At 39.9% G+C, this 24,068-nt stretch overlaps 2 protein-coding genes across 4 annotated transcripts; both read left to right on the forward strand.

The window, feature by feature from the left end:
• Positions 1–780: 780 nt before the first annotated feature.
• On the forward strand, positions 781–8,766 carry qng1 (Q-nucleotide N-glycosylase 1). Its single transcript, XM_076890919.1, has 7 exons — positions 781–883; positions 1,680–1,870; positions 3,300–3,450; positions 4,169–4,281; positions 4,723–4,866; positions 5,501–5,696; positions 5,776–8,766. Exons 2-7 carry the CDS (start codon positions 1,688–1,690, stop codon positions 6,003–6,005), a joined length of 1,017 nt encoding a protein of 338 aa, XP_076747034.1. The 5' UTR covers positions 781–883; positions 1,680–1,687; the 3' UTR covers positions 6,006–8,766.
• A 2,231-nt stretch (positions 8,767–10,997) lies between these two features.
• LOC101465349 (kinesin-like protein KIF27) lies at positions 10,998–23,938 on the forward strand. Of its 3 annotated transcripts, none has more exons than XM_004547278.2 (15): positions 10,998–11,533; positions 11,809–12,009; positions 12,439–13,439; positions 14,057–14,200; positions 14,353–14,523; positions 14,662–14,864; positions 18,868–18,989; positions 19,102–19,239; positions 19,638–19,849; positions 20,334–20,396; positions 20,639–20,809; positions 20,937–21,113; positions 21,213–21,440; positions 22,288–22,486; positions 22,571–23,938. In XM_004547278.2, exons 1-15 carry the CDS (start codon positions 11,236–11,238, stop codon positions 23,185–23,187), a joined length of 3,945 nt encoding a protein of 1,314 aa, XP_004547335.1. In that variant the 5' UTR covers positions 10,998–11,235; the 3' UTR covers positions 23,188–23,938. The 3 variants fall into 3 exon arrangements, with proteins under 3 accessions (XP_004547335.1, XP_076747037.1, XP_076747036.1); XM_076890922.1 differs by lacking the exon at positions 22,571–23,938 and adding an exon at positions 21,708–21,867 and having other exon boundaries at positions 22,288–22,480; XM_076890921.1 differs by lacking the exon at positions 22,571–23,938 and having other exon boundaries at positions 21,708–22,422.
• The last annotated feature ends 130 nt before the right edge of the window (positions 23,939–24,068 follow it).

Genomic DNA, 24,068 nt, shown 5'->3' on the forward strand with positions numbered 1-24,068 from the left:
TGGCAATTTGTTAACGCACACCAGAATGCTCCAGACAAATACACTACTATAACTTGTGCTTTTGTAGAGGTGCTCGCACCTGCTGATGATAAACACATTTGCTCACCATCACCTGGCCACAACTTCATTTTTCATACAGAAGCAGTAAGAGTGTGCTTAGTTTTTCACACACTGACTACATTTTGGGTTAGTTTCCGTTAGATAACACCACGATGTAATATGGCATGTGTTGTTGTTCATCTGAGGCTGTATTTACCTCATTTTAACACCCAGCAAGAACCACATTTTATATTCAGACGTGTAAAACCTTAGAACTGAAAGAGAGTGGAATTTATTTCACTTTCTTTAATATGAGTCCCCCCCCCCCCCCTAAAAATAAATAAATAAAAAGAAAATAAATTCAAATATTTTCCGGTGAGTTCAAGAAAAGCAAAATACACTCACAATAGACTCTCGGAGTAAATGTATGAAAGTTTGACTGAATAATTACTCAGATTGTTTTGTTATTAAAATTTTTACTTAATAATTTTGTGTTGATCATACTCAGCCAGCAGAAATAAATCTATTGATTTATATTTTTTTCTTTCCTTTTCTTAAAAAACAAATAGAGAAGTTAATTCTTATTGGCTCACCAGATCGTCCTCATGTGGTGTTATTACAGTCATTTACCTCAAATCCCCTCAAACCATGAGATTTATGCCACCATATTTGAGACATTTTTACACCAGCAGGCAGTTGGAACGGACGTTGCTTTGTTGTTTCCTCTCTTAGCTTCTTGTGATTGGTTCACTAACCAGCTAAGGCCACAAGCGAGGCTCTGATTGGTCAATAGCTGGAAACCAGGTAGTGGGAACAGTAGAGCGCGGGTGTCGTGCTTTCGTCGGTGAGTAGCAATAGCTTGCACAGGAATAAAAAAAAGTACTGCTGCCCACTGCGTTTATATTAGAACACAGTTTTTATTATTTAATGACGATGACTGTATACGCTCAGAAATGTCCTTAATGGTCGTGAAACTCCAGAGACCGCGTGCGTGCTCCGGTAGTTGCACTTTGCACCTACAGGTTTCTCAAATAAACGCGATGGCGTAAAATTGGCCTGCATAACAAATAATTAAGCCTTAAAAATGAATGAAACATATAAGTGAGAGGCAAATCATGTTCACTGAGGAGAGGAGTAGAAAATGGGGTTCATTCAGCAGGCAACCGGAGCTGTGCGTCACTGCGAACATTAACCCACAGTCATCAGATACTTGAGAACTCCTGGAGGGGTGTAATTGTCTTCTTTTAGGGAAAAGGAATAGGAGTGACGTCGGTCAGACATGCGTCGCTTTTATGTTTGAAGTGCTTACACAGGATGAATACCTGAACCTTCAAAATAAATCCACGTTTCTTTTAAATGTTGGCCCAAAGCACTTCATTGTGGAGAATGTTATTAGACGATTTTTGTTCTTTTTTTATAATCTGCATCCATTTTTTGGTCATTATTTTTATTATTTCAAATAATGAATCTTTAGTTTGTAAAGGACTTACTCAATCCATACATGTTTCATCAGCTCTAGTCTTTGCATATATTAAAGATAGTTGTGTTTATCCCCACACTTACATTCGTGGACTCTTCTTATTTCCACAGAGGAGTGCATTCATACTATGCATGCTTGTTTTAATTTCTGCTCCTTACAGTCTCCATCATGGAGCCTCTGTTACCAGGAGAGTCTGGCCAGTTCATAGCAGAGCAGAGTCGGGATGTGTTTGTCGAGGATGAAGGAGTGCAGAAGGTGGCGGAGATGCTTTACGGTCTCCAACACAGTGACGAGCTGACAGCCAGTGGCTGGAAGAAAGCAAATCCATTGGCCCCAGCACCCACATCTGACCAGGGGAGTGTACTAGTACCCAGGCTATGAAAAGATTCTTCATAGTATACAGTATTGTGCAAAAGTGCTGAGCCATCCTTCATTTCTTTATGTTTTGCTTCCAAGGAGCCAGAGTTTCTTGCAATGTTTTAAAATGGTTTTAAGCAATAGTTCTTCAGTCCTTCTGAAAACCTTTCAGAAGATTTTCTTCCATCATTTTCATCATTTTTTTTCCACCAGTTTCTGGTTTTCTATCAGTCCTGAATATCCCTATCTACTGTCTCTGTCTTTGGCGGTTCATCAGTTTTCCCTCCAGATGTCGACCTCTGTGTGTTCCCTAGTTTTTCCCTTGGTTATACCTATATATAAGTTAGACCAAGCATTATATCTGCTATAGTCAGGGGTGCACATAAGTGGTCCGCAGGTGCGCATTCACTGTCAAAATAAAAGACGCGCACCAGATAAGAAGTTGCAATGCGCGTTTGCGTCCATATAAAAGGCACTGTTTTTTTCCGCTAGAGTGGGATTTTCACGGCATATTCTGCACCACATCTCTGTGTGTTCATCATTTGTTTGAAGCCAGCTCACCTCCTGCAACCACTTTTCCAAGAATACGCGCTTCTTTTGCGGTTCGGACTCCTTCTGACATTTCGTTGGAGGTGGAGGAAAACCAAAGTAATTGCTTAAAGGAGCTTCTTCGACATTTTTAAGAGTTCTAAACAAACGTCTGTCCTCCTCCAGAAAATCTTATGTACGCAAATGCGCGTTGCAACTTCTTATCTGGTGCGCGTTTTTTTTATTTTGAAGGCGAATGCGCACCTGCGGACCACTTATGTGCAGCCCTGACTATAGTGCTATGCCGAAGTCTTGAGTCACCCCTCATTTCTTTATGTTTTGCTTCCAGGGAGCCATATTTTCTTATAATTTTTGAAGTGCTCTTGAGACATTCCCTTTTAAGCTGTCTTTGGGCATTGGCTGCTTTTTCACTTCATTTAAGTCCGGTCCTTGTACCTAGCCATAATAACTTAGTGGTTATTATTGTGAAATTTAAAAAAGAAAAGAAAAAAGGTTTTAAGGGGGGTTTATTTAATAGTTGCAGCTAATCAGGTGGTGAGATTGTGAATATGTGTTGCTTTACTCTGTTTTATATTACCATAAATATAAAGTATTAAGGTTTTCAACTGTTGTCTGGACACAATGAAGGATTTATGAAATGATTGTATCTACTGACATCCAGAATTAATCAAAAAGACAGTAGCTGCAGTGGTCTTTGATTGTATTTTGTATGGGTACAGGTTTTTAAAATATTGACTAAAACACTAATTTAATACAAAATTTTAAAACCTCAGTTGAGAAACCCTGTCTCTTTTGGACAGTGTGTTACAGTATATTCACTTTTCTTTCCTTTTTTTTTGTATACTTTCTTAATAATTTGTGCAATTTACCACTGCAGGCATTGAACTGGGTATTTGTAGTAGACACCATGAACTTTTCCTTTTGGCCAGAGGAAGAAACCCAGCAATGTGAGGTGACTTATAAAGGCACCACATACACAGGCTACATGACCCTGTGTGCTGCCATCACCAGAGCCATGGAAGAAGGTAAGAGTACATACCTGTACATCCACTTAGTTACTATATTATACAGACTTATAGAAAATAGCAGTAGGCAACTCACAGCACTTTCTATTTTAAGGTAAAGACTCTTCAGCTTTATACATAGAAAGCCAGAAATGTAACAATCCTTGATGAGCATAAACATGAAGGATGGAAATGTCAGATTTATAAATTGTTTGCCGCTGTGACTGTTTGCAGCAAAGTTACAACCATGCTCTTACCTTTACTTCATACATAATTTTAGGTGTTTTAATCCTAGTCTCTGGAGAACAAAATGTATATTTTGATTGTCCCTCTATTCTGTGCAGTTTTGTTATTACCCATTATCGTGTTTGTGCCCTTTATTTGAACTACAACTGCTGGGAAATTGCTTGTAGCTCTGCATGTGCCTGTGCATCATTTATAATTAGCATGAATGACTCCGGATATGAATCAATTATGTCTCATATGGAATAGCTCTCAGTGTGTGGTCGCCATGGCCTTTATAATTACAAGAGATTTTCTCAGAAAAGCACAGGTAGTTTGGCTCCAGTGTGAATCTCGGGGTGGGGGGTTGACAGCGTGAGATCAGAGCAAATTATGTATTTTGAGTCTATTGTGAGCAATGGCCACTGTCAAGTTATATTCTTATTATTGCACACCGAGGGTAGCTCCTGTTTTAAGATTAATCCACCTAGCACCTTCTCTTCTCCACACTCCACAGGTGTACCTATTACTGATCCAAAGTATTTCTCTCAGATGAACGTGGAGGAGTTGGGACGTGTCCTTCGGTCAGACAATGAAACACCCATGCCGATGCTGCGGGAGCGTCACCAGGTTCTGATATTAATACGATATTCAAATAATGATTCAATTGGTCAATATATGGATTTCAGTAATGCTTCAGTTTTGATTTTACTTTGCTTTTTTACTTTCTTTAAATCTAAAAGCTGTCTTTTCAGTCAGGGCAGTCTCAGCATTTACAAAATGAAAGGAGTGCTTTTTAAAGCAACAGTGACTTTTTCTTTTAGAAATAAACAAGGTTTTACATTCCTCTATTCAACATCATGGTACATATATTCATATTGGGCACATTTTTCTGCCTTTCTTTGTATGAAATGTCAAATTTTATTTTGATATTAAGCAAGAAAAGTGATTTTATGGTTCAATTAATTATTGAGTCTGTTAGTTTTGTTACATTTATAAACACAAATTTAAATTGTGGCGCTTTCTGCCTGTTACATTTAAAGAAGCCACCTGCTGAATCTTTTTAACAAGGTGCTGACAGAAGGCGGCCGTGTGCTGCTGGAACATGGTGGAAGCTTCCGCAGTTTTATCAGCCAAGCCGGAAACGACGCCCAGAAGATGGTGGAGCTCATTGTGCAGAAGATCCCCTCGTACAGGGATGAGGCTACATATGAGGTGAGAGTTTAGCAGGATCATTGTACAAATTAGGAACCTCTTCTAATTGGGAATGTGCAAAAAATAAAAGAGACGCCCTCTATTTGCTGCACTAGTTTGGCTTTTCAGAAATGTCAAGTTGGTACAAGAGGAAAGGGTTGGAATGATTAACTTATTTACAGGTTTTTAGATACTAATACAATCACTTATGGTTGAATAGGTCACAGTGAGCAAGCATAAAACTGTAATTTCCCCAAATATTTGGAAAACTGATCTTTTTATTAGTACGGAGCATAAATACATAACTGTGCAGATACTTTGAGTTTTCAGCCTAATGATACAGCCTGTATATTGCTTTATAGATTATGCACAATGCATAATACATATTAAATGCATATATGAAATATATGTGATCAAATATATGCATTTGGAGAATTTAAAATAAATTGTGATGTGAGAGTTCCACCTCCTGGTCAAATACAGTGCAGCAACACTGATGCTGTCAGTTTATTACACAGTCAGAGGAGAGCATTATACTCTTTGACGTTATTTCTTTAATTTTATATTTGTGTAAGAACACCTGCCAAATTATAAATATTTGTGGCCTAAGGACAAATACGATGTTGATATTTTGTCACTTTCTTGGTTGCGTAAGGGTAAAAGGATTTCATTCTACAAGCGAGCCCAGATTCTTGTGGCAGATTACTGGGGCCTCATGGCGGCCAGAGGACAGGGTGACATCATTAACATGGATTGGCTCACCATGTTTGCTGACTACAGGGTTCCTCAGGCGCTTGTCTACTTAGGAGCTCTACGATACTCTGATACGCTGATGCAGGCGTTGAAGAACGGTGAGACAGTAGTGTGTCTATGCACTTGTTTCTCTTACTGAAGATAATATTTCAAATCACGAGATATAATTGCTTTCAGGTGAGCTTCTGTCTTCAGGAGACCGGAGAGAAGTAGAGATCCGAGGTTGTTCCATTTGGTGCGTGGAGCTGATCAAAGACCGTCTCCACAAGCTGGTGCAGGAGAGAGATGGACAACCCTGCAGTGTGAACTCGGTTATCATCGACTTTTACCTGTGGCCTTACGCCAAGCAGCACCACAAAGAGATGGCCCACATTCCCATACACCACACACGCTGTATTTACTATTGATGAGCTGGCTGGCAGCCGTACATACAGGAGGCTGCACTTCTCAGTCTGCCGCTCGCTGGGCTGAAGCCAAGCACATCACTGTGCCAGGTATACATACAAACAGACTTCTCTTTGGCTGCAGTGGAAACAGCTGTGAAGTGTTAATGCAGCGTGTCTTTCTGAGTGGGCACTGCTGTTCATTTCCGGTCTCAAATATGTCGGTCATATTTTCTCACAAACCTCTCGATGTGGAGAAAATGATCATATTATGCCAATCTGCGTATGCTCTGCAAGTATATAACAGTCTAACAATAAATGATATTAGGGCTGCCACAAACGATTATTTTGATAGTCGACTAGTCATCGATTATTTTTGCGATTAGTCGACTAATCAGATCATCATCCATTGGATGCAAAACTACAGCTTATTGCACCAGCAGCATCTGCTCTTATATAACTATCATTAGCTTACAGCTTTAAGTGTTTAAGGTCTGTGCTAACTAAAAATAAAGACAAGATGATAGTTTATTAAATTTTAATGAAATTTGCGGATTGTTTCGGTGAAGTTTAATAAACTCCTTGCTATCTAAAATATAACAGGACACTGGAGTATATTCTGGAGCATCTCACACTTCTGATAATCAGTTGTCTGCTTGACGTTTATTCAGCTGTGTAAAAACTATAACTTTAATCTCAGACAAACTGATTTACTCAGGAACAAATAAAATACTAAAAAAAAAAAGCCAAACAATAACATTTTAAGTTATCTAAGTGACTCATATATATTTAACCTGAGTAGCGAAAGACGGCGGTGGGTTTGAAAACGATTTGCGGGGAGTCCGGTGTTCTCACGGCGCTAGTGAGCCTAGCCCCCGGCTCGCTAACGAGCTAGTGGGTAACAGATGTCTCCGAAAACGTCGGAGCGCTTTTGAAAATATGTGGTGTCCTGATAAACTGAGCAGATATTTGAGGTTTACACAGCTACATTCTCGCCTGAAAATATGTTAAACGTTTATTTTGTGACCCAGAAAGAATAATAAGAGTAACATTAAAACTAACCAGCTGCCGCCATTGTTGGAAACTGCGCTGGGCCGCGCTATGAATTCTGGGACACAGCTGCTTCTTCTTCTTCTTCTTCGGGGTTTAACGGTAGCTGACATCCTTGTACATGCAATGCTGCCATCTTCTGTTTCAGTCCGTTATTACACTCTTAAATCCTGCCACTTATTCCTGCGTCTTTTGTGATCTTACAAAGCTTCAAACGACGCGTCGACTATTAAATCAGTCGTCGACGATTTTGATAGTCGACGTAATCGTGACTAGTCGACTAATCGTGGCAGCCCTAAATGATATTCATCAAACTGGAGGAGGATTAGAGTACTTTGGTTTTTGATACTGTCTTTCTTTTTTAAAAGGAGTGTAATCAGAGTGTTTTTTAAATTCAGTGTAGTCAGTATTATGCATTTCATGAGTGCAAATGGATAAGCCCGATGTTAACATGCAGCTCTTTTTACTTCTCTCTTTTTTTTCTTGGTAACATAAAGCCTTTGGTCATTTCTCTTTTCAGTGAAATATTATTTAATACAAGTTATATAGAGGCATCTTGCTTTCTGCTCCTCTTTGAAAAGGGAACAGAAAAAAGTGACAGCCTTCACTGAATATAGCAAAAATGTGATGAAAGATGGAAACCTTCCTCAGATGAGAGATTTCTGCAGTCTGCATAATGAAGGAGTACAGATATTGTGTTAAGCTGAATATTGAGAGGCTTAAGCTAAAATTTGAAATAATAATAAATTATCTAGCAGATGCAGTCTGCCTGAAAGGTATACTGTATTATTAGGATGACAGCGTGTGGTATAATAGATTTCATGTATTTTCTTCGTGCCAGCTGAGTTTGTTAGATGGGGTGCTCTGCTGTTGTCCAGTAAGTAGAGATGGCACGATACCACTTTTTTATGTCCGATACCGATATCATAAATTTGGATATCTGCCGATACCGATATGAATCCGATATAGTGTTTTTTAATCAACAAAACTGTTTTTTAAATATCTTGCTGCATTTTGTATAAGTTCATACTCAAGTTTAAAACAACAACTACACTAAAGCTATTCTGTTATACCTGTATGCAAAAAAAAATATTTCATAGTTCAGCAATACTGATCAATCTAATAAACTTACAGTTTTTTACAGACGCTAGGACACATTTCCCAATACTTAGGTCACTTTTGCAAAACTCTTCACACAATCCTCCTAACTGACCGTCAGCTTGGCAAAGCAGTTCATTTCACATTCAAAATGCACTATAACTACCAAAAGACTTCATTCAGGTCTCAAATAAACTCATTCTTCCAGAACACTAGCAAAGGTTGACAGCCGACAAACACACTTTGTCACCCACAAAACAATGACCTAAAAAACACTAACAACATGTAGCATTACACAGTGTTTTCTTGTGTAAAACAAGGACACATCTCTGTTTATAATTTCAATATATGTTACTGGAATGAATCCGACATCATGCAGAATTCGTTAATATTTGTTTATGTATTTTTATTTTTTTGCACTAAGTAATCCCAAAATACAAGAATTTGTATACACACCATCCACTGATACACATACAATAGTAATGCTATTCTACTCGGTCTTCTCCATTTGGCCACATCACATCTTATGTCATCTAGGGCAATGCACCTAGGAAAGAATCTTCTGGCATGCGAGAATTGAAGGAGTTGAAAAATTGAAGGAGTAACACCTGTGTAGATGTTCATCTACAATGAGAATAAGCTGTGGCTGGTTAAACTGCATTTTTAGATTTAACATATGTTTCAATAAAATATTGCTGTTGGATTTTGCTGTCTTTTCAAGTTTTGCATTGTGTTATTGTTTTGGCCATAAGTTTAACAGTTTTGAAAACAGTATGTAAGCACATGCAAAATGTCCTGTACGTACAAAGATTTTTGGCAGTTGTTGTGTCTGAGTGAGAAGATGATTCATGAAATTTGAGAGATGTAGTCATTGAATGCATTTTGTGCCAAAACAATGATAACTGGTCCTCAGTTTAGCCCACATAGACTTCTGTTGTGCTCACTGTGTGAGGAGTTTTGCAAACGTGACCTAAGTATTGAGAAATGTGTCCTAGCGTCTGTAAAAAACTGTAAACCTGCACCATCCTCCCTATTCTGGTATTTTAAAGAGTACTTAGCGTAAATATTAAGCAACCTAACTAATAGGGTTCCAACTCCCAGCAACAAAAATAAATAAATAAAAAATGGGGAACCACCCCTCACACTCCACCTCATGATGCTTAATCGACGTAATCAACCTTAATTTGATGCAGTGTGAAAAAAAATGCACAGAAATCAATTATTTTTCAAGAAATATTAAATAGATTCAACATCTTTCTTCAACAAAATTGCAGACTGCACAGATGGTACCTTCACAAAGGAAAAAGTACTATAGCTTACTAGGGTATATATATTATACTTAATAGTTACTATATACAGTAATGGACTTCTATTCATTTTGCATCAAATTAAAACTTTGGGTGTCAGATAATTATTTATTAAAAGCTAGACATTTTAAATGAGAATAAGAAAGAAAAGTATGTCTTTGTGCCCCCTTTTCCCTGTTAACGCCCTATCGGCCCCCCTGGCTAAACTTTGCTAGATCCGCCCCTGCACAGTTACAGCCGTCAGCTACGTAGAAAAAGATCCTGGAGTAGAAAGTAATATTAAATAAATTCTAACAACAGCTGATCAAGCTTAAACGTGCTGCTGTTGTTCAGCCACTGGTTTCCTCTTTCTGGTGCGAAGTGGGCCAAAAGCAAACTAGAGACACGGACTCCCGACAGAAAAGCCGATCAGCTGATCATTAAGCAGTTTCATGATTGAAGTAGCAGCAAGAAGAAGCAGTCGCTCCATATATCGCTTGTTAAGCTTAACGCAGGAATGCTTTACAAACATTCAGAGATGGACTTACACACTTGCTTTACTTCTCTCGGGATAACTTTGTCGGAGATGAAATGCCGGGTTGCTAGCGAAGCTCCAAATGCTATCCAGACCACCACAGGTCCCGCATGCCACAGCCGCTCTATCACGTGATGCATACTGCTCCGACGTGCTAACGTTCTGAGGTGAGTTACGGCGGCGTGTGGCAAGTTTTGTGAGGTGCTTTCGTGATATTTAATAGATCGGATTACATTTTTTATTTTTCTCCGATATCCGATCCAGTAATTTAGGTCAGTATCGGTCCATCTCTACCAGTAAGTGATGCAGAAGGTGGTCAGGATTACCCATGACCCATCGCACAGTTTGTGCAGTGATCTCCTCTCCACCACAGCTAGAATAGTGTCCAACTTGCAGCCAATCACAGAGCCTGCCGTCCTGATCAGTTTATGCAGTCTGTTGGTGTCACCAACTCCGATGCTGCTCCTCCAGCAGACCACAGTGAGGTAAGCTGCGCTTAGCACAACAAACTGTAGGAAAAGCTCCAACATTTTGCTGCACACATTGAAGGATCTCAGCTTCCTTAGGAAACGAGTGTGCTCGTTCCCCTCTTGTAAACAGCTTCTGTGCACTCCTCCACTTTATCCCAGGACAGACATGGCCTGTTTCACCACACTATACCTTTGAACATGGAAACATTTCTGTTTCAGAATTCTTGTACATCTAAAAGAATACGTATTTATCCAGAATGACCAGACAAAAAAATTAAACTATACACTCATACTAACCACTAAGCAAATGCCTGTGTAAATAAAACTGCTCTATACCTTTGTAAAGTAGAAACTGAAATCTTTCGAATTGGAGAAGACTTGAGTAAGAGCTCAAACCTCTTCGCAAACTTAAAGAAGTCCGGTCGTCTTAAAAATAGAGTTAAATAACAATTGGTTGGTTGTCTCATATGATCGGTTTCGCTGTATGGCAAATGAAAGTCATCATATCTTAAAAAGACCTAACAAATCTATAAATCAAGTAAATCTCAGACTCCTGATGGCGCTGTCGCCTTAACGGCGCCGACTTCCACGAGTACTCTTGAACGTCCCACTTCCGGTTTCATAACGGCGGCGGCAGCGGTTTCCCGGGCAACCGAGGACCGACAACAAACGAGATGTCACAAAGTTTAACAAGAGCGCGACAAGCGATTGCCCGAAAAAAAGTGACCAGGTGTTACGGTGAATTTGTGTTTATTGAGTCTTGTTACTATCGAGATAAACAAGTTAAAGAGCTCCATTAAAGACATCAGGACGTCATGAGCGAAGGGTGTGTGCGGGTGGCGGTCCGTATCCGGCCTCTGCTCCCCAAAGAAGTCCTCCACGACCACAGGGTGTGTGTGCGTGTAGTGCCGGGGACCGGACAGGTGATGGTGGGTGAGGACCGACTCTTCACCTTTGACAACGCGTTTGGACCATCAGTCAGCCAGGATGAGGTGTACGAGTCCTGCGTCCAAAGCCTGGTGGAGCGTTTGGTCGACGGTGAAAATGCAACCGTTTTTTGTTACGGGCAGACCGGATCAGGCAAGACGTACACACTGGGCAGAAGGAGCCGAGGTAATGTGAAGTTTAACCAAAAAAATTGGTTAAGCTCCAACACAGAGCTTAACCACTCTGACTGATAAGTGACTGATGAGTTCATGGATTGTAGGAAAAAGGGAACTAAGGGGTTCAGGGGGTTGTTTATTTAATGTGGAAAAACCAACATCTGTGGACTTGAGTCTTTAAACACAGCAGTTTTAGGAGTTTTGTTTGTGCTCTCCAAGGCCCATTAATCATCTGAACTTTCTAACTTCATAACTGTAATTCTCTTTTTCCAAAACCTTCCATAGATGAAGAGGGGGGAATTATTGACCACGCAGCCCAGGATCTGTTCCTATACCTGGCGGAGAAGAGGAAGGAAAGTGATGTTGTGGATGTCACAGTGAAGGTGTCCTACATTGAGGTCTACAGGGAGGAACTAAGAGACCTATTGCAGCTGCAGACCACCCACAAAGAGCTTCGTATCAGGGAAGATGAGAGGGGAAACACGGGTAATCAACTTTTTCTACCTTTACTTTACATATATTTTAATATTCAGAGTGGAAATAAAAAAGTAGAAACCATACACTTTCAGAGATGACAAACAGTATCCTATATTTTTGACCATCCATCTGAGTTTCATCCGACTGATAGACCGATTGTGATGTTATTAACATGTATGTATTTCAGGATAAAAAGTTTGAGAGAGCGCACTGGAGAAATCACAAGTACTGCGAAAGATATTATATACTGTGTAATCATTTACAGTCAGCGACTCTGCGGTGCACCTACTTGTAATAATATGTAATATAGTTTTCAGCACATTTAATGAGTGAATGATAAATGATCCAGTGAGATTAGGCATTTTGTGTGAATGTCTGCCTACAGGGGAAGCAACAGTCTTGTTTCATTGACTAAAAAGTCTCTTTGTGTGATTCCAGTGGTGGTGGGAGCCAATGAGGTTGTTATCACCTCAGCAGAGGAGCTGCTCAACAATGTAGAGATGGGAAATATTTTCCGGCACACCGGCACCACTGGAATGAACGAGCGCTCTAGTCGCTCTCATACCATCCTCACCCTTCAGGTCATGTTATCCTACCACAACAGCAAGAACTCTTCCTTTAAGTCTGTCCGCTCCTCTAAGCTCTGTCTGGTTGACCTGGCAGGCTTGGAACGTGCTGGAAAAACTGGGAACACCGGGACACAACTGAAAGAGTCTGCTCATATCAACACAGACTTGTTTGCGCTGGGCAACGTTATCCGTGCACTTTCAGAGCTAAGTCGAAATCGGCACACTAACAACTCCTGCAGTGCACACGTACCATATCGTGATGCCAAGATAACTCGACTCCTTCGTGACTCATTAGGAGGCAGCACCCACACGCTAATGGTGGCGTGTGTAAGCCCCTCCGACCACTTTGTAGCTGACACCCTGAGCGTCCTGCAGTTTGCATCCACGGCCCGATCCGTTCAGAACCGTCCAGGAGAAACACCGGATCAAACAGAGGTTAAATCATGCCCTACTACAACCTGGCACCCCAGTGATGCTCGACTAGGGGAGCTGGAGTATGAAGTAGAGACACTGAGAGAGCTGTTGAAAGGGAAGGAGAGAGAGGTGGAAACAGAAAAAGCAAAGACTGGTCAGAGATATGAAGAGGGAAGTGACATCAATGCATACTGTCAGACCGAAGTATCTGAACCAGATAGGACAGCAAGCCGAGAGGAAACGTCACAGTACCGTCTGTTGGCAGAGGAAGCTGCTGCTCTGCTTGAGAATATCTCTGGCCCCTCTCCAAGTCCTTCTTTCAGGGAGCGGCTGGAGGATTGGCAAGAGAGACTCAGAGCTGTCAGTTACTCACCTCCAACTCGTATGGAGTGTTCAAAGGAGGAGGGAGACCATTTTGCTCCATTAAACCTCAGAGAAGAGCTTAAAAAATGCCAGGTAACTATAAAAGACTTTAAAAGGGATGTTGCCATGAAGAGATCGCAAAAACTTTGATTACAAGCAATTGATAAAAGTAACGCAAAAAACCTCAGAGATTTTTATTTGCTTACCTTGAAGCCTAAAAGATGGCTAGTGTCTCCAACATGTGGACATGCCTGTCACATTAAACAACAACAAAGGCATGTAAATGAGCTTGGTGTCTTATATATATTACTGTACCCTCATAGATACCTGTTATTCAGAATAGGAGAAGCGTATTCAGACTGAAAGCATTCAAACTGCTGATGGAATTGCCGTTAAAGAACTGAAGTCTAATATGGATTTTTTTTTTTAAAACCACTGACATATCTAATGTAAACTAAGAATGACTGCATCCCGTTTAGATTTGAGGCTGTAGAAAGAAGTGAAGCCATTGGTATATCATTGGTTATTCCTTTGTTTCCGTTACAAGTTGTCAACATTTCGTCTGGAATATCTTATCCTCTGAGAGCTTTTGATAAGGTGATGTGAACAAATGCAGCATGGCTCAAATGGAACTGTTTACATAAACAAAAGCCAAGCTGTACAATTTTATAGGCTTGCTATCCTATCCAGTTTCTCTTTTGTATGCTTAGGAAGCTCTCCACATAGACGAGCAACTGTTGGAGCAGAAAGATGCAGAACTGAGACGGGTAAAGGAGGAACTCGAGAAACTCCTTCAAGAGAGGAAAACTCACCTTATGTCGTTAGAGGAAGAAAAGCAGCGATTACGTATACAGGTGAGGAGGAGAACACTGCAATAAAGAGCTGCTCTGTGATGCAGAAATCAGTATATTTTATTTACGGGAAAAAAAATTAAAAGATGAATTTAAGGCATGTCTGCTGTGTTATCGTTTGTTCTTTAAATGTGCGCCTCTGTGCAAATGTTTAGACAGAACAACTGGTGAACCAGCAGATAATGATTGATCGCCTTCGTGGCGAACTCATGACCTTTCGGGGGACAGCCTCAGGGGCAACAGTGGAAGTGGGGAGGTCTGAGTACAAGAGACCCCACAGTGTCCCTCTGATCACACACAGCTGCATGTGGAGGCCTCCCAGGAAGGTAGGTAACTGTGGGTAGTGTGTGGGTTAGGTTGGTGTCCATAAGTGTGGGTTTTTTTATTTTTGTTTTTGTTGTTTTTGTTTGGTCTGTTATAATGTTTTTTTTGTGACTTTTATTATCTGTGCCTGTGCCTTCTAGATTCACTCCAGTCCACCAGCCTATACGCTGGAGAGGGTAATGGCAGCTTTTAAGATGCATGGCCAACTCTTGCTGGCTGAAATCAAGGAAAAAGAGGACGTGTACTGCCCGCTCTTAAAACAGCAGGCAGAGAGCAAAGATAGCAGACCAGAGATGGAGGAAGAGGATGAGAATGACACATCTATGCGCAGACCGAGATTTAGGTGAGAGCAGCATTCTTACTTGTGCAAAAATAAGTAGTAAGTTTCAAGTAACTTACACTCCAAATGCTGACTTAACTAATTTAACTACATGTCAATTTTCTCTGTAATTCTGTTACATAAATACAGTGCAATATGCTAAATTTATTGGTTAAATGAAATTTACATGATTGGTATAGAATCCCTAATGATTAATTATTTGAATAAATAAACATTTGATTTTATATATTTAAGCTGCATTTTATTCACAACTATTGCTTTATGTTTATTGAGGCTGAAGAATCTTTTTTAGTGTATTCTGCTAAACAAGCAATCCCAAAAATCTGAGGCATTAAATCATTTATTCATGTCTAAGGCAATTTAAGCTAAATGTGTAGTGCGAGGATGGACTTTGAAGAAGTAAAAAGTTGTTTTCTTCAGATGCTGCTGCATTTATTCCACGCCGCTTTTGCACTTTGCATATCAATTTTGGGAAAAGGGCTGGATAGTGTGTTGTGTGTACTTGAAAATCCAGCGACACGCTGCAATTTTGCTGTCAAGGATGACTGCATATTGTGCTGCTAGGCAGCGACCTGTTCAGACAACAAACCACTCTTCACTTGGTTTGTGCAGCCAAGCAAACGTCTCACAAAGGCAAAAACATCTAATGTCAAGTTTTTCAGTTTCTCTTTTTATTCTTTTAGATTTTTTTCGATTTCTCTGCAGGTTTGAACCGGCAGCTAAAGCAAGTTTTGCACTTTTTAAAGTAACCCTCTTGGTTTGATCATCTTCCTCTGCATTTGTCACATATAATGAAATAAGGAGTCACCATGTGATCCTGAATTGGATGAATGAATCTATTTGCCTCATCAATTGTCAGTGAAGGACATTAAACTGTACGGAAAGTGTTTATTTGAAGAGTGTGAGTGGATTTTAATTGAAGCAAATCTCTATATAACGCTGGGATGTCAAACTCATTTTACATCGAGGGCCACATCCAGACCCACTTTCATCTTAAGTGGGTCTGGATGAGTGAAGCTTTCTGTGTAAAGCTATTTAATGACATATTTAATACCTGAGATATCTTATATAGCATGTCTCTGTTTTTCTACATGAAAAAATGTGTAAAATAGAGAAAAGGTTCTGGTAGATCACTATGAGGTGCCGTATGGGACATTATTACTGAAACGCTCTCACAAACACTACTGAAATTTTATCTCTGAAGGAAAAAGTGGCTACACAGATGTCTACTCAGCAACCTGCTAGTAGCCTAAGTGTAGCAGCTGCATTAGTTAACAATATATTAGCCTCAGCATAAGTCAAAATTTAGAATAGAAGGAGACAGGCATTATCCTGGTTAATTCTTTTTGGCATATTTGCTTTTTGTCTTTTATAGCAAAGAAAAAAATATCTTAAAATCATTAATAAAACCAGGGAGAGAAGGCTTAGCGTTCCTCCATTTAGCACAATGGATATATTTACTCAAAAGTATGATGATGTCAATAATGTCTGAGACACCCAATGCTCGATGATCCGATTTATCGATGATAAATAATTTCCCCCAGGGATCAATAAAGTATTCTGATTCTGATTCTGATTCTGATCCATATAAAAAAAATGATATGATGTAATTCAAATGGTGGCACATCATTAATTTTTAGGGAAATCCAATTTTTTAAGTCACACCAAAAGATTGTGTGATAGGGCATAGAAAAAAAAAGATGTTCTAGGGTTTCATTTTCATCAGTACAAAAAGAACACTGATCCACCTCAAAGCCAAATCTCTTTTTTAGAAATTCTGCCACAGGATTAATTTTGTTCATTACTTTAAAGCGTGTTTCTTTAACTTTAGGTAGAATAGGCCATTTCATAAATTTCGAGTATGCTTTATCCAGTGTATCTGAAATAACTATATTAGAACCATGCCATGTAACCATTCCGTCGTAACTATGAAATATTTTGTCTTTAAAGAAACTACTAATAAATTTATTATTGCATTTTCATCAAACAGCTGACATTGTCCTAGCAATAAATTTGGGAGCACTGATGAGAAATTATTGTATATCATAAAGTTTTTAATCAAATGAAGCAGAGGCAGTGGGGCCAGTTCACAAAATTTGTTATATTCTCTTTGAGAACAATTTAGACAATATTTTTCTGAACAGTCTGTGTAACTTAGAATGACACCGTTATCATCCAACAAATCTGTTATGAATATAATCTTTTTGTTTAAACCAGACGCTCTTGAAAATTGATTTTTGATTAAGTGTTATTACCCTATTATTCCATAAGGTTGAATTATGGGGAGAAGTTGTGGGTAAATATCATTTTCCAAAAATGCAAAGTCTGTTTGGGAAAGTTCGATATCTTGCTTGGGATTTTATTTACCTCAAAATCACATTTCAAAATGAAGTCTAATCCTCCTATTTTATTAAACAAGGATCGGAACTACATAGAGTCTGGCTGTGACAGACAAGATTTTAACCATTTAATTCTAATGGTGCCAACCATTAGATTAATAGTGGTTAATAGTGTTAACAGTTGAGTTGCCAATATAAAAAGCTTAGGGGAAACAGGACATACTTGCCGAATTCTGTGTTGCAACTTGAATCCATTCCTGGATTCAAAGAAGCTAATGTATTCTTAAGTAATGCGGCTGCTTCACTTAGGCTACTAGCACAGCCGTCCCCAATCCCCAGGTCCTGGACCAGTACCGGTCTGTGAGTCGTTTGGTACTGGGTCGCAAGAGTTGAGGCTCGAGTTTGAAATTTATGGTTTTCAGGGTATTTATTGTTTGGTTTTTTTTATATCATTTATATTGTTAACTCGGTTTCCCATGTGTTATGAATAAATCTTCTTTTTTTTCTTTTTTTTTTTTGGTACCGGTACTGATTTTATTTTATTGTATTTATCCATGACACCTTAAAGGCCGGTCCGTGAAAATATTGTCGAACATAAATGGTCCGTGGTGCAAAAAAGGTTGGAGACCGCTGTACTTGCAGGTTGCTGAGTAGACATCCTTGTAGTGTTTTGGAATTTACCACTTTTTCCATTAGTTTCCTTGTCAGGAAACAACTTCCTGTTCAGCGGAAATGCCTCTCGTTTCAGTGGAGTGTGTGAGAGCGTTTCAGTAGTGTGTGTGTGTGAGACCGTTTCAGTGGAGTGTGTGAGACTGTTTCAGTGGAGTGTGTGAGTGCGTTTCAGTAGTGTGTGTGTGAGAGCGTTTTAGTGGAGTGTGTGAGTGCGTTTCAGTAGTGTGTGTGAGAACGTTTTAGTGGAGTGTGTGTGAGTGCGTTTCAGTAGTGTGTGTGTGAGACCGTTTCAGTAGTGTGTGTGTGAGACCGTTTCAGTGGAGTGTGTGAGTGCGTTTCAGTAGTGTGTGTGTGAGACCGTTTTAGTGGAGTGTGTGAGTGCGTTTCAGTAGTGTGTGTGTGTGAGACCGTTTCAGTAGTGTGTGTGTGAGACCGTTTCAGTGGAGTGTGTGAGTGCGTTTCAGTGGAGTGTGTGTGTGAGACCGTTTCAGTGGAGTGTGTGAGTGCGTTTCAGTAGTGTGTGTGTGTGAGAGCGTTTCAGTGGAGTGTGTGAGAGTGTTTCACTAGTGTGTGTGTGTGAGATAAAATTTCAATAGTGTTTGTGTGTGAGAGCGTTTCACTAGTGTGTGCGTGAGAGCGTTTCACTACTGTGTGTGTGAGAGCGTTTCACTACTGTGTGTGAGAGATAAAATTTCAATAGTGTGTGTGTGTGTGAGAGCATTTCAGTAATAATGTCCCTTACAGCACCTCATAGATGACTGTCCTGATTGATGGTCTGGCCCCCAGACCATATGTTTGACACCTCTGATATATGGTATTATAACATATGTATTGTAAATACTCATAATTTTCCCTCTGTGTGTAATATAGGCCTGATTGGTGTTTTGGAAATGTTTCAGGTGTTTGATTTACTAAGTCAAGCTTTGATTCAGAAAACTCAGTATAAAGTTAATGTCAAACGATGTCCGTGGACTAATAGAATGACATTTCTGCAGGCGTTTTTTAAACCAAACATGGACCAATCAGCAGAAAAAATCAGCTCTGAAAGAGAAAAACGCAGAAGAAAATCACACATGTGGTGGAAAACCAGGACTACAGCAGCCTCAGAGAGCCACAGGTACACTTTACATGCACTCTGGTTTGCACTTGTCTGTAGGCTTATCCTTTTTTATAGTGATGGCTTTCTGCCTTAGAACCTTTCTATGACATTCTCAGCTATTCTTTTCTAGCCATCAAGGAAAACCAGCTCAAGCAAAGATCTACGAGGAAAGCAAGAATAAGAGCAAGCGCTACTGAGAGAAGGATCCGAGATCTGTCAATCAACATGCGCATGAAGGAGGAGCTCATCAAAGAGCTTGAGCAAACTGGTGTGTTTCGATAATGTCATACTTTGTATTCTGCTCTCTGCTAAGTGAGGAACTATTGAAGCCTCTGGATTTATTGGTGTATCGAAGGAAGTATGAAAAGCTTTATAACCAGAATGTCCTGCAGCTTCCAGAAGCATCATTAGAAATTCAAAGATGACAATGACAAGAAGATTGTAATGATTAACTTACTATACACAAGCTTATCCACGACCTGCCTACACTGATCTTCTCAGAGTCATGTTTTCAAGTAATGATAGTATATTTCTCTAATGCTCAGGCTGATTCTTGTCTACCCTAGATTAATTTGGCTTTTGAACTGAAAACCTGACAAATTTATTCATGTTATCTATTATTTTAAACAGTACATGCATCTCTAAGTGTGTGCTTTTGTGTGGTAGACAAGGAAACTCAGTCTTTGGAAACACGTGACAGGCAAACTGAGGACGGCAGAAAAGCCGGCGTTTTTGCAAGACTTTCCCTGCAGAGACGGGAGTTGCGAGTGGAGATGTATCACAGCCTGCAGCACATGAGAGCGCAGAGAGCACAGCTTCAGAGCAGCCTGAGAGAGACCAGTGAGAATAACAAAGAAGTCCAACAAAATGAAAATGAGGTTAGCTGTACAGATTATTTTAAACAACAATAAAAAAAAAAAAGAGATGAACTTATTAAAATTGTTTTTGTGTGAGCATTTTGCCTTGTTGGTCCAAATACATGATGGGGCAAAATGAGCAATACCAAGGAAAAATAGTTAATAATTAGAAAAAAAATCAACTTTAAAAAGAAACAATAGAGTTTTTTCACAGTTTTACAAAATGGTAAAAACATCCATACGCCTAACTTTTTCTCACTTTCATATTTATCTTTGCTTAACGAAAGTTTAAATATGAGTCAGCTTTATAATCTTCACATAAAAGCAGTTTGACCTTTATCTTATAAAACCTTAATGTATTTAAACTAATCAGAAAATGGAGGAATAATATAATAATGTGATCACCTGAAAACTGTTTTATCATTAAGAGAAATATCAGATTTGAACAATATATGACAAATAAGGGGGGGGGGGTTTGTTTGTTTGTTTTTGTTTGTTTTTACAGGAGCAAAGTGCTGGAGTTTCAACTGTATATAAACTGTATAAGTTAGAGGACACAAATGAACAGGTAAAACATTGTTCTTGTTCCCCTGAAATAGTCATTTGGACAGTGCGTTTAGTTTAGTTTAGTTTAGTTTAGTTTAGTTTAGTTTAGTTTAGTTTAGTTTAGGAAACTTCAGGTATTAAACTTCTTACAGTGTTTTAGGGTCTACCTTTGTCGTGTCTTCATCAATCTCCTTTTTTGTCCCTTGTGCCCCTTCCTTTCCTCTTTTCCTTCCTTCTTCTCCCTCCCTCACCTTCTCACTGTAGCTGTGTTGCAGTAGTTGGCTGGAGGAGGAAGAGGAGCATGTTCTTCAGAAGAGAGCAGAGCTGAATGAGCTGGAGGAGGAGCTGAAGAGGAGAAAGGAGGTTCTTATTCACAGGGAGGCGTGTGTGCGACAGAAAAGCAAATTAGAGACCAAGAAGCTGTGCTCCAGTCAGGTCAGACTGTGTTTGCTATGGTTTAATTTAAATACTATCACAAGTCACTTTATTAATTACAGTAAAAGATTAGGTGGACACATATAAATGGTAGAATTAGGAGGTTTATTATCAATTTGTTTTTCAGGCTCTGAGTCAGGACCTGCTGCACGTGTCGATGCAGTTGGAGTCGCTGGAGAAGCAGCTACAGAGGAGGAAGGCAGGAGTTACCATGAAGGAACTGGAGAAAGAGAGAGACTTGCTTAAAGAGAGAAGAGACGCTCTGGACGCCCAGCTGAATGACAACCAAGTGCTCACTGTGGAGGTCAGAACAAAGGGAGTGTTGTGTGTATGGTGTAAATTTGACCACGATGTATTTCTGGTACATGTTTAGGTGAAGTGATGTGTGTGTGTCGTCATGTAGGAGACGCATTCCCTTCTCCAGGTGGAAGAAGCTATCGAAGCTCTGGATGCAGCACTTGAGTTTAAAAACCGCTCGATCCAGGACAAACAGAAGAAGCTGTCGGCCACAAACTTTTCTTTGCATCAGTCACAAAACGCTGAACCCGCCCAACTCTGTTATGTCACCAGAAAACTTATGGGCCTGTCGCTGCCTGAGGCACTGGAGCTGCTTGTGAAATATTTCAACAAGGTAACGTAAAATACTTGCATACATATGTATATACGGAATATTCTGCTTTACATATAATCCATATACATTCTCCTTTCTAGTTCTATATCTTGTTCCGTCTTCAAATCCTCTATTAATTCTCTTCCTTTTCTTTCCCATCATCTCAGAGTTTGATAAAAACTTGTTAATTTACCTGTAAAAAGTGATTTTATGGTGCTCATACGGAATCTGAAAGCTCTCTTTTTCTCCTTCTGTTTCATCCATCCATCTTCATCCGCTTTATCCAAGGCCGGGTCACGGGGTCAGCAGCCTAAGCAGAGAGGCCCAGACCTCCCTCTCCCCAGCCACCTCCTCCAGCTTATCCGGGGGAACTCCAAGGCGTTCCCAGGACAGCCGAGAGATATAATCTCTCCAGCGTGTCCTGGGTCTGCCCCGGGGCCTCCTCCCGGTGGGACATGCCCGGAACACCTCACTCTAATAAGTTTACTCACCTCTTTTTCTCTTCACATGTGGTTCAGTGGTGTACCACTATTGCACCACTACTGCCCACTTCTGCCAAGTGCTTTCTCATAGTAGGTTGTGTGATTGTTGCCATTTTCCCTCTGACATTGTTGTGTATTGTAGCGTAGTGTCCCTAAAATATAAAGAGATCAAAAGGAGGCAATTAGGGTGGTTCGAGTGTCTGACTAGGATGCCTCCTGCGTGCCTCTAAGGTAAGGTGTTTTTGGGCATGTCCTACTGGGAGGAGGGCAGATCCAGGACATGCTGGAGAAATTACATCTCTCACCTTGCTTGGGAATGCACTGGAGAGAGAAGTTTGGAAGCTTGCTGCCCCTGCACTTTATCAGAAAGTTTATTATCCTTTTAGGTTGTTTGTCTTCGAGAGACAGAGCGCCATCTACATTTGCACTGTGAAGAGCTGGAACTTCAGGCAGAAGAGCAAAAGATGTTGTTGAGAGAGATGGAGGCTGCTATGCAGCGTCTGGCCTTGGATACAGATCGCAGGCTCACCCAGCAACACAGAGATCACCAGTACAACATCCAGCTGCTGCTGCAGAAACTTAAAGGTGAGGAAATTTGTGGAGCCTGGATTTGAACTTGAATTTGTTTTATGACACTTGGTTTCACAGTATGTCTGCATATGTGTTCAGAGGGTGCTCCAGGAGAGGCAGAACAGGCAACACAAGACAGACTGCAGCATCTGGAGAAAGAGCTTTGCTTCTACAAAAGCACCAGCCGGCAGCTCAAAAAGAAACTCAGAGTGATCTTCAGCGATTCATTGCAGCCTAATGATCAGCCTTCTTGCCCACAGGAGCACAAACCTATGCAAAAGATGCAGATTTCTTCAAATGAAGCCCAAACTCATCCTGAGGAGGTTCAAACACGGACGCATATTGTAACAACATACCAAAAAATAAATGCAGAGAAAATGGACAAAAAGATACACAATGATTTCTGTATGAACAGAAATGAAAACCAAACCAAGTGCCCTTCTTCTTCTTCTAACCGCCAAACCCTCAAAAAGACAAAAATGCCAGAATACACCCAAATGCTCACACCGTCCCTGGGGAGGAGAGTAGGAGATGAGTCTAGGGAAGGTTTGGAGATGACACCAGTCCGTTTGTGTCGCAGGGATCTGAAGCAAATCACTCCAGCTGACCTGCAGCTCTCTGGTTCTACCACTGGGAGGCGACCGTCTGCTGTGGGTATGAGCACTGAGTCAATCCTGGAGGACTCTATAGAAGTCCTCAGAAACACTGACAGGTGATGTATTTATGTAGATGTCAGGAACAGTAGTAGATACCAGGAAGTAAACAAAGCTGTTTGATGTTGTAAGGCACTCAATGCAATGACTTAATGGGGTTTTAGAGTTCAGGCCAGAAGAACTTAAATTTCTTGTAACAATAATTATTTTTGTTTTGCTTTTTTTCCCCTGTTTTATTTCACCTTTCTACAACAGCACCATCATAAAAAATAAGAACTGCAAACTGTTGACCTGGAGAGATGATGCAGTAAAATCTCATTACTCTTTGCTCAGTCCTTTTATTTGTCTTCCAGTATGGTTAGAAATTTTTATCCTACACGTTTTTGTTCTTCCCACATATTTTTTGGGGCGGTTCTAAACCTTTCAAGTTTTCAAATGTCTTAAATCATAAATGTGCCATAAATATGTTGGCTCTTTTCTTGTATTTCTATATACCATCTTATACTTATCATTATCCATATCCACTACATTGATGCAAAGTCAGTCAGCAAGCTGGAACATTCTCATAAAACGTAGACAGTTTTCATTAATTAGTTAAAGCAATTTTGTTTATGGAGCACTATCTTTAATCCTTCATTGTGAATGCTTAAGGTTTAATATGCTGCACTGTTGCAGGATTATAAAGCTTTTTGATGACAACTTTGTGTGGACTTTATGTATGTAGTTTTATGTTGATTGCTGTGTAAATTATTATTATTTTTATATTGGTTTACTCTTTTCACAATCTAATTTATTAAACACACTAAAATGCTCACCTCACTGTATTGTCTTGATTATCTGGGCTTATTCAAACCTAATTTTGGTGTGAGGGTGCTGTGATCTTTCTCTTCTTGTACATTTTATACACTAGTAATTAAAAAAAACTTGCAAATGCGGTCACTATT

The sequence above is a fragment of the Maylandia zebra genome, linkage group LG12 (genome assembly GCF_041146795.1).
Source record: "Maylandia zebra isolate NMK-2024a linkage group LG12, Mzebra_GT3a, whole genome shotgun sequence".
Lineage (NCBI taxonomy): Eukaryota > Metazoa > Chordata > Actinopteri > Cichliformes > Cichlidae > Maylandia > Maylandia zebra.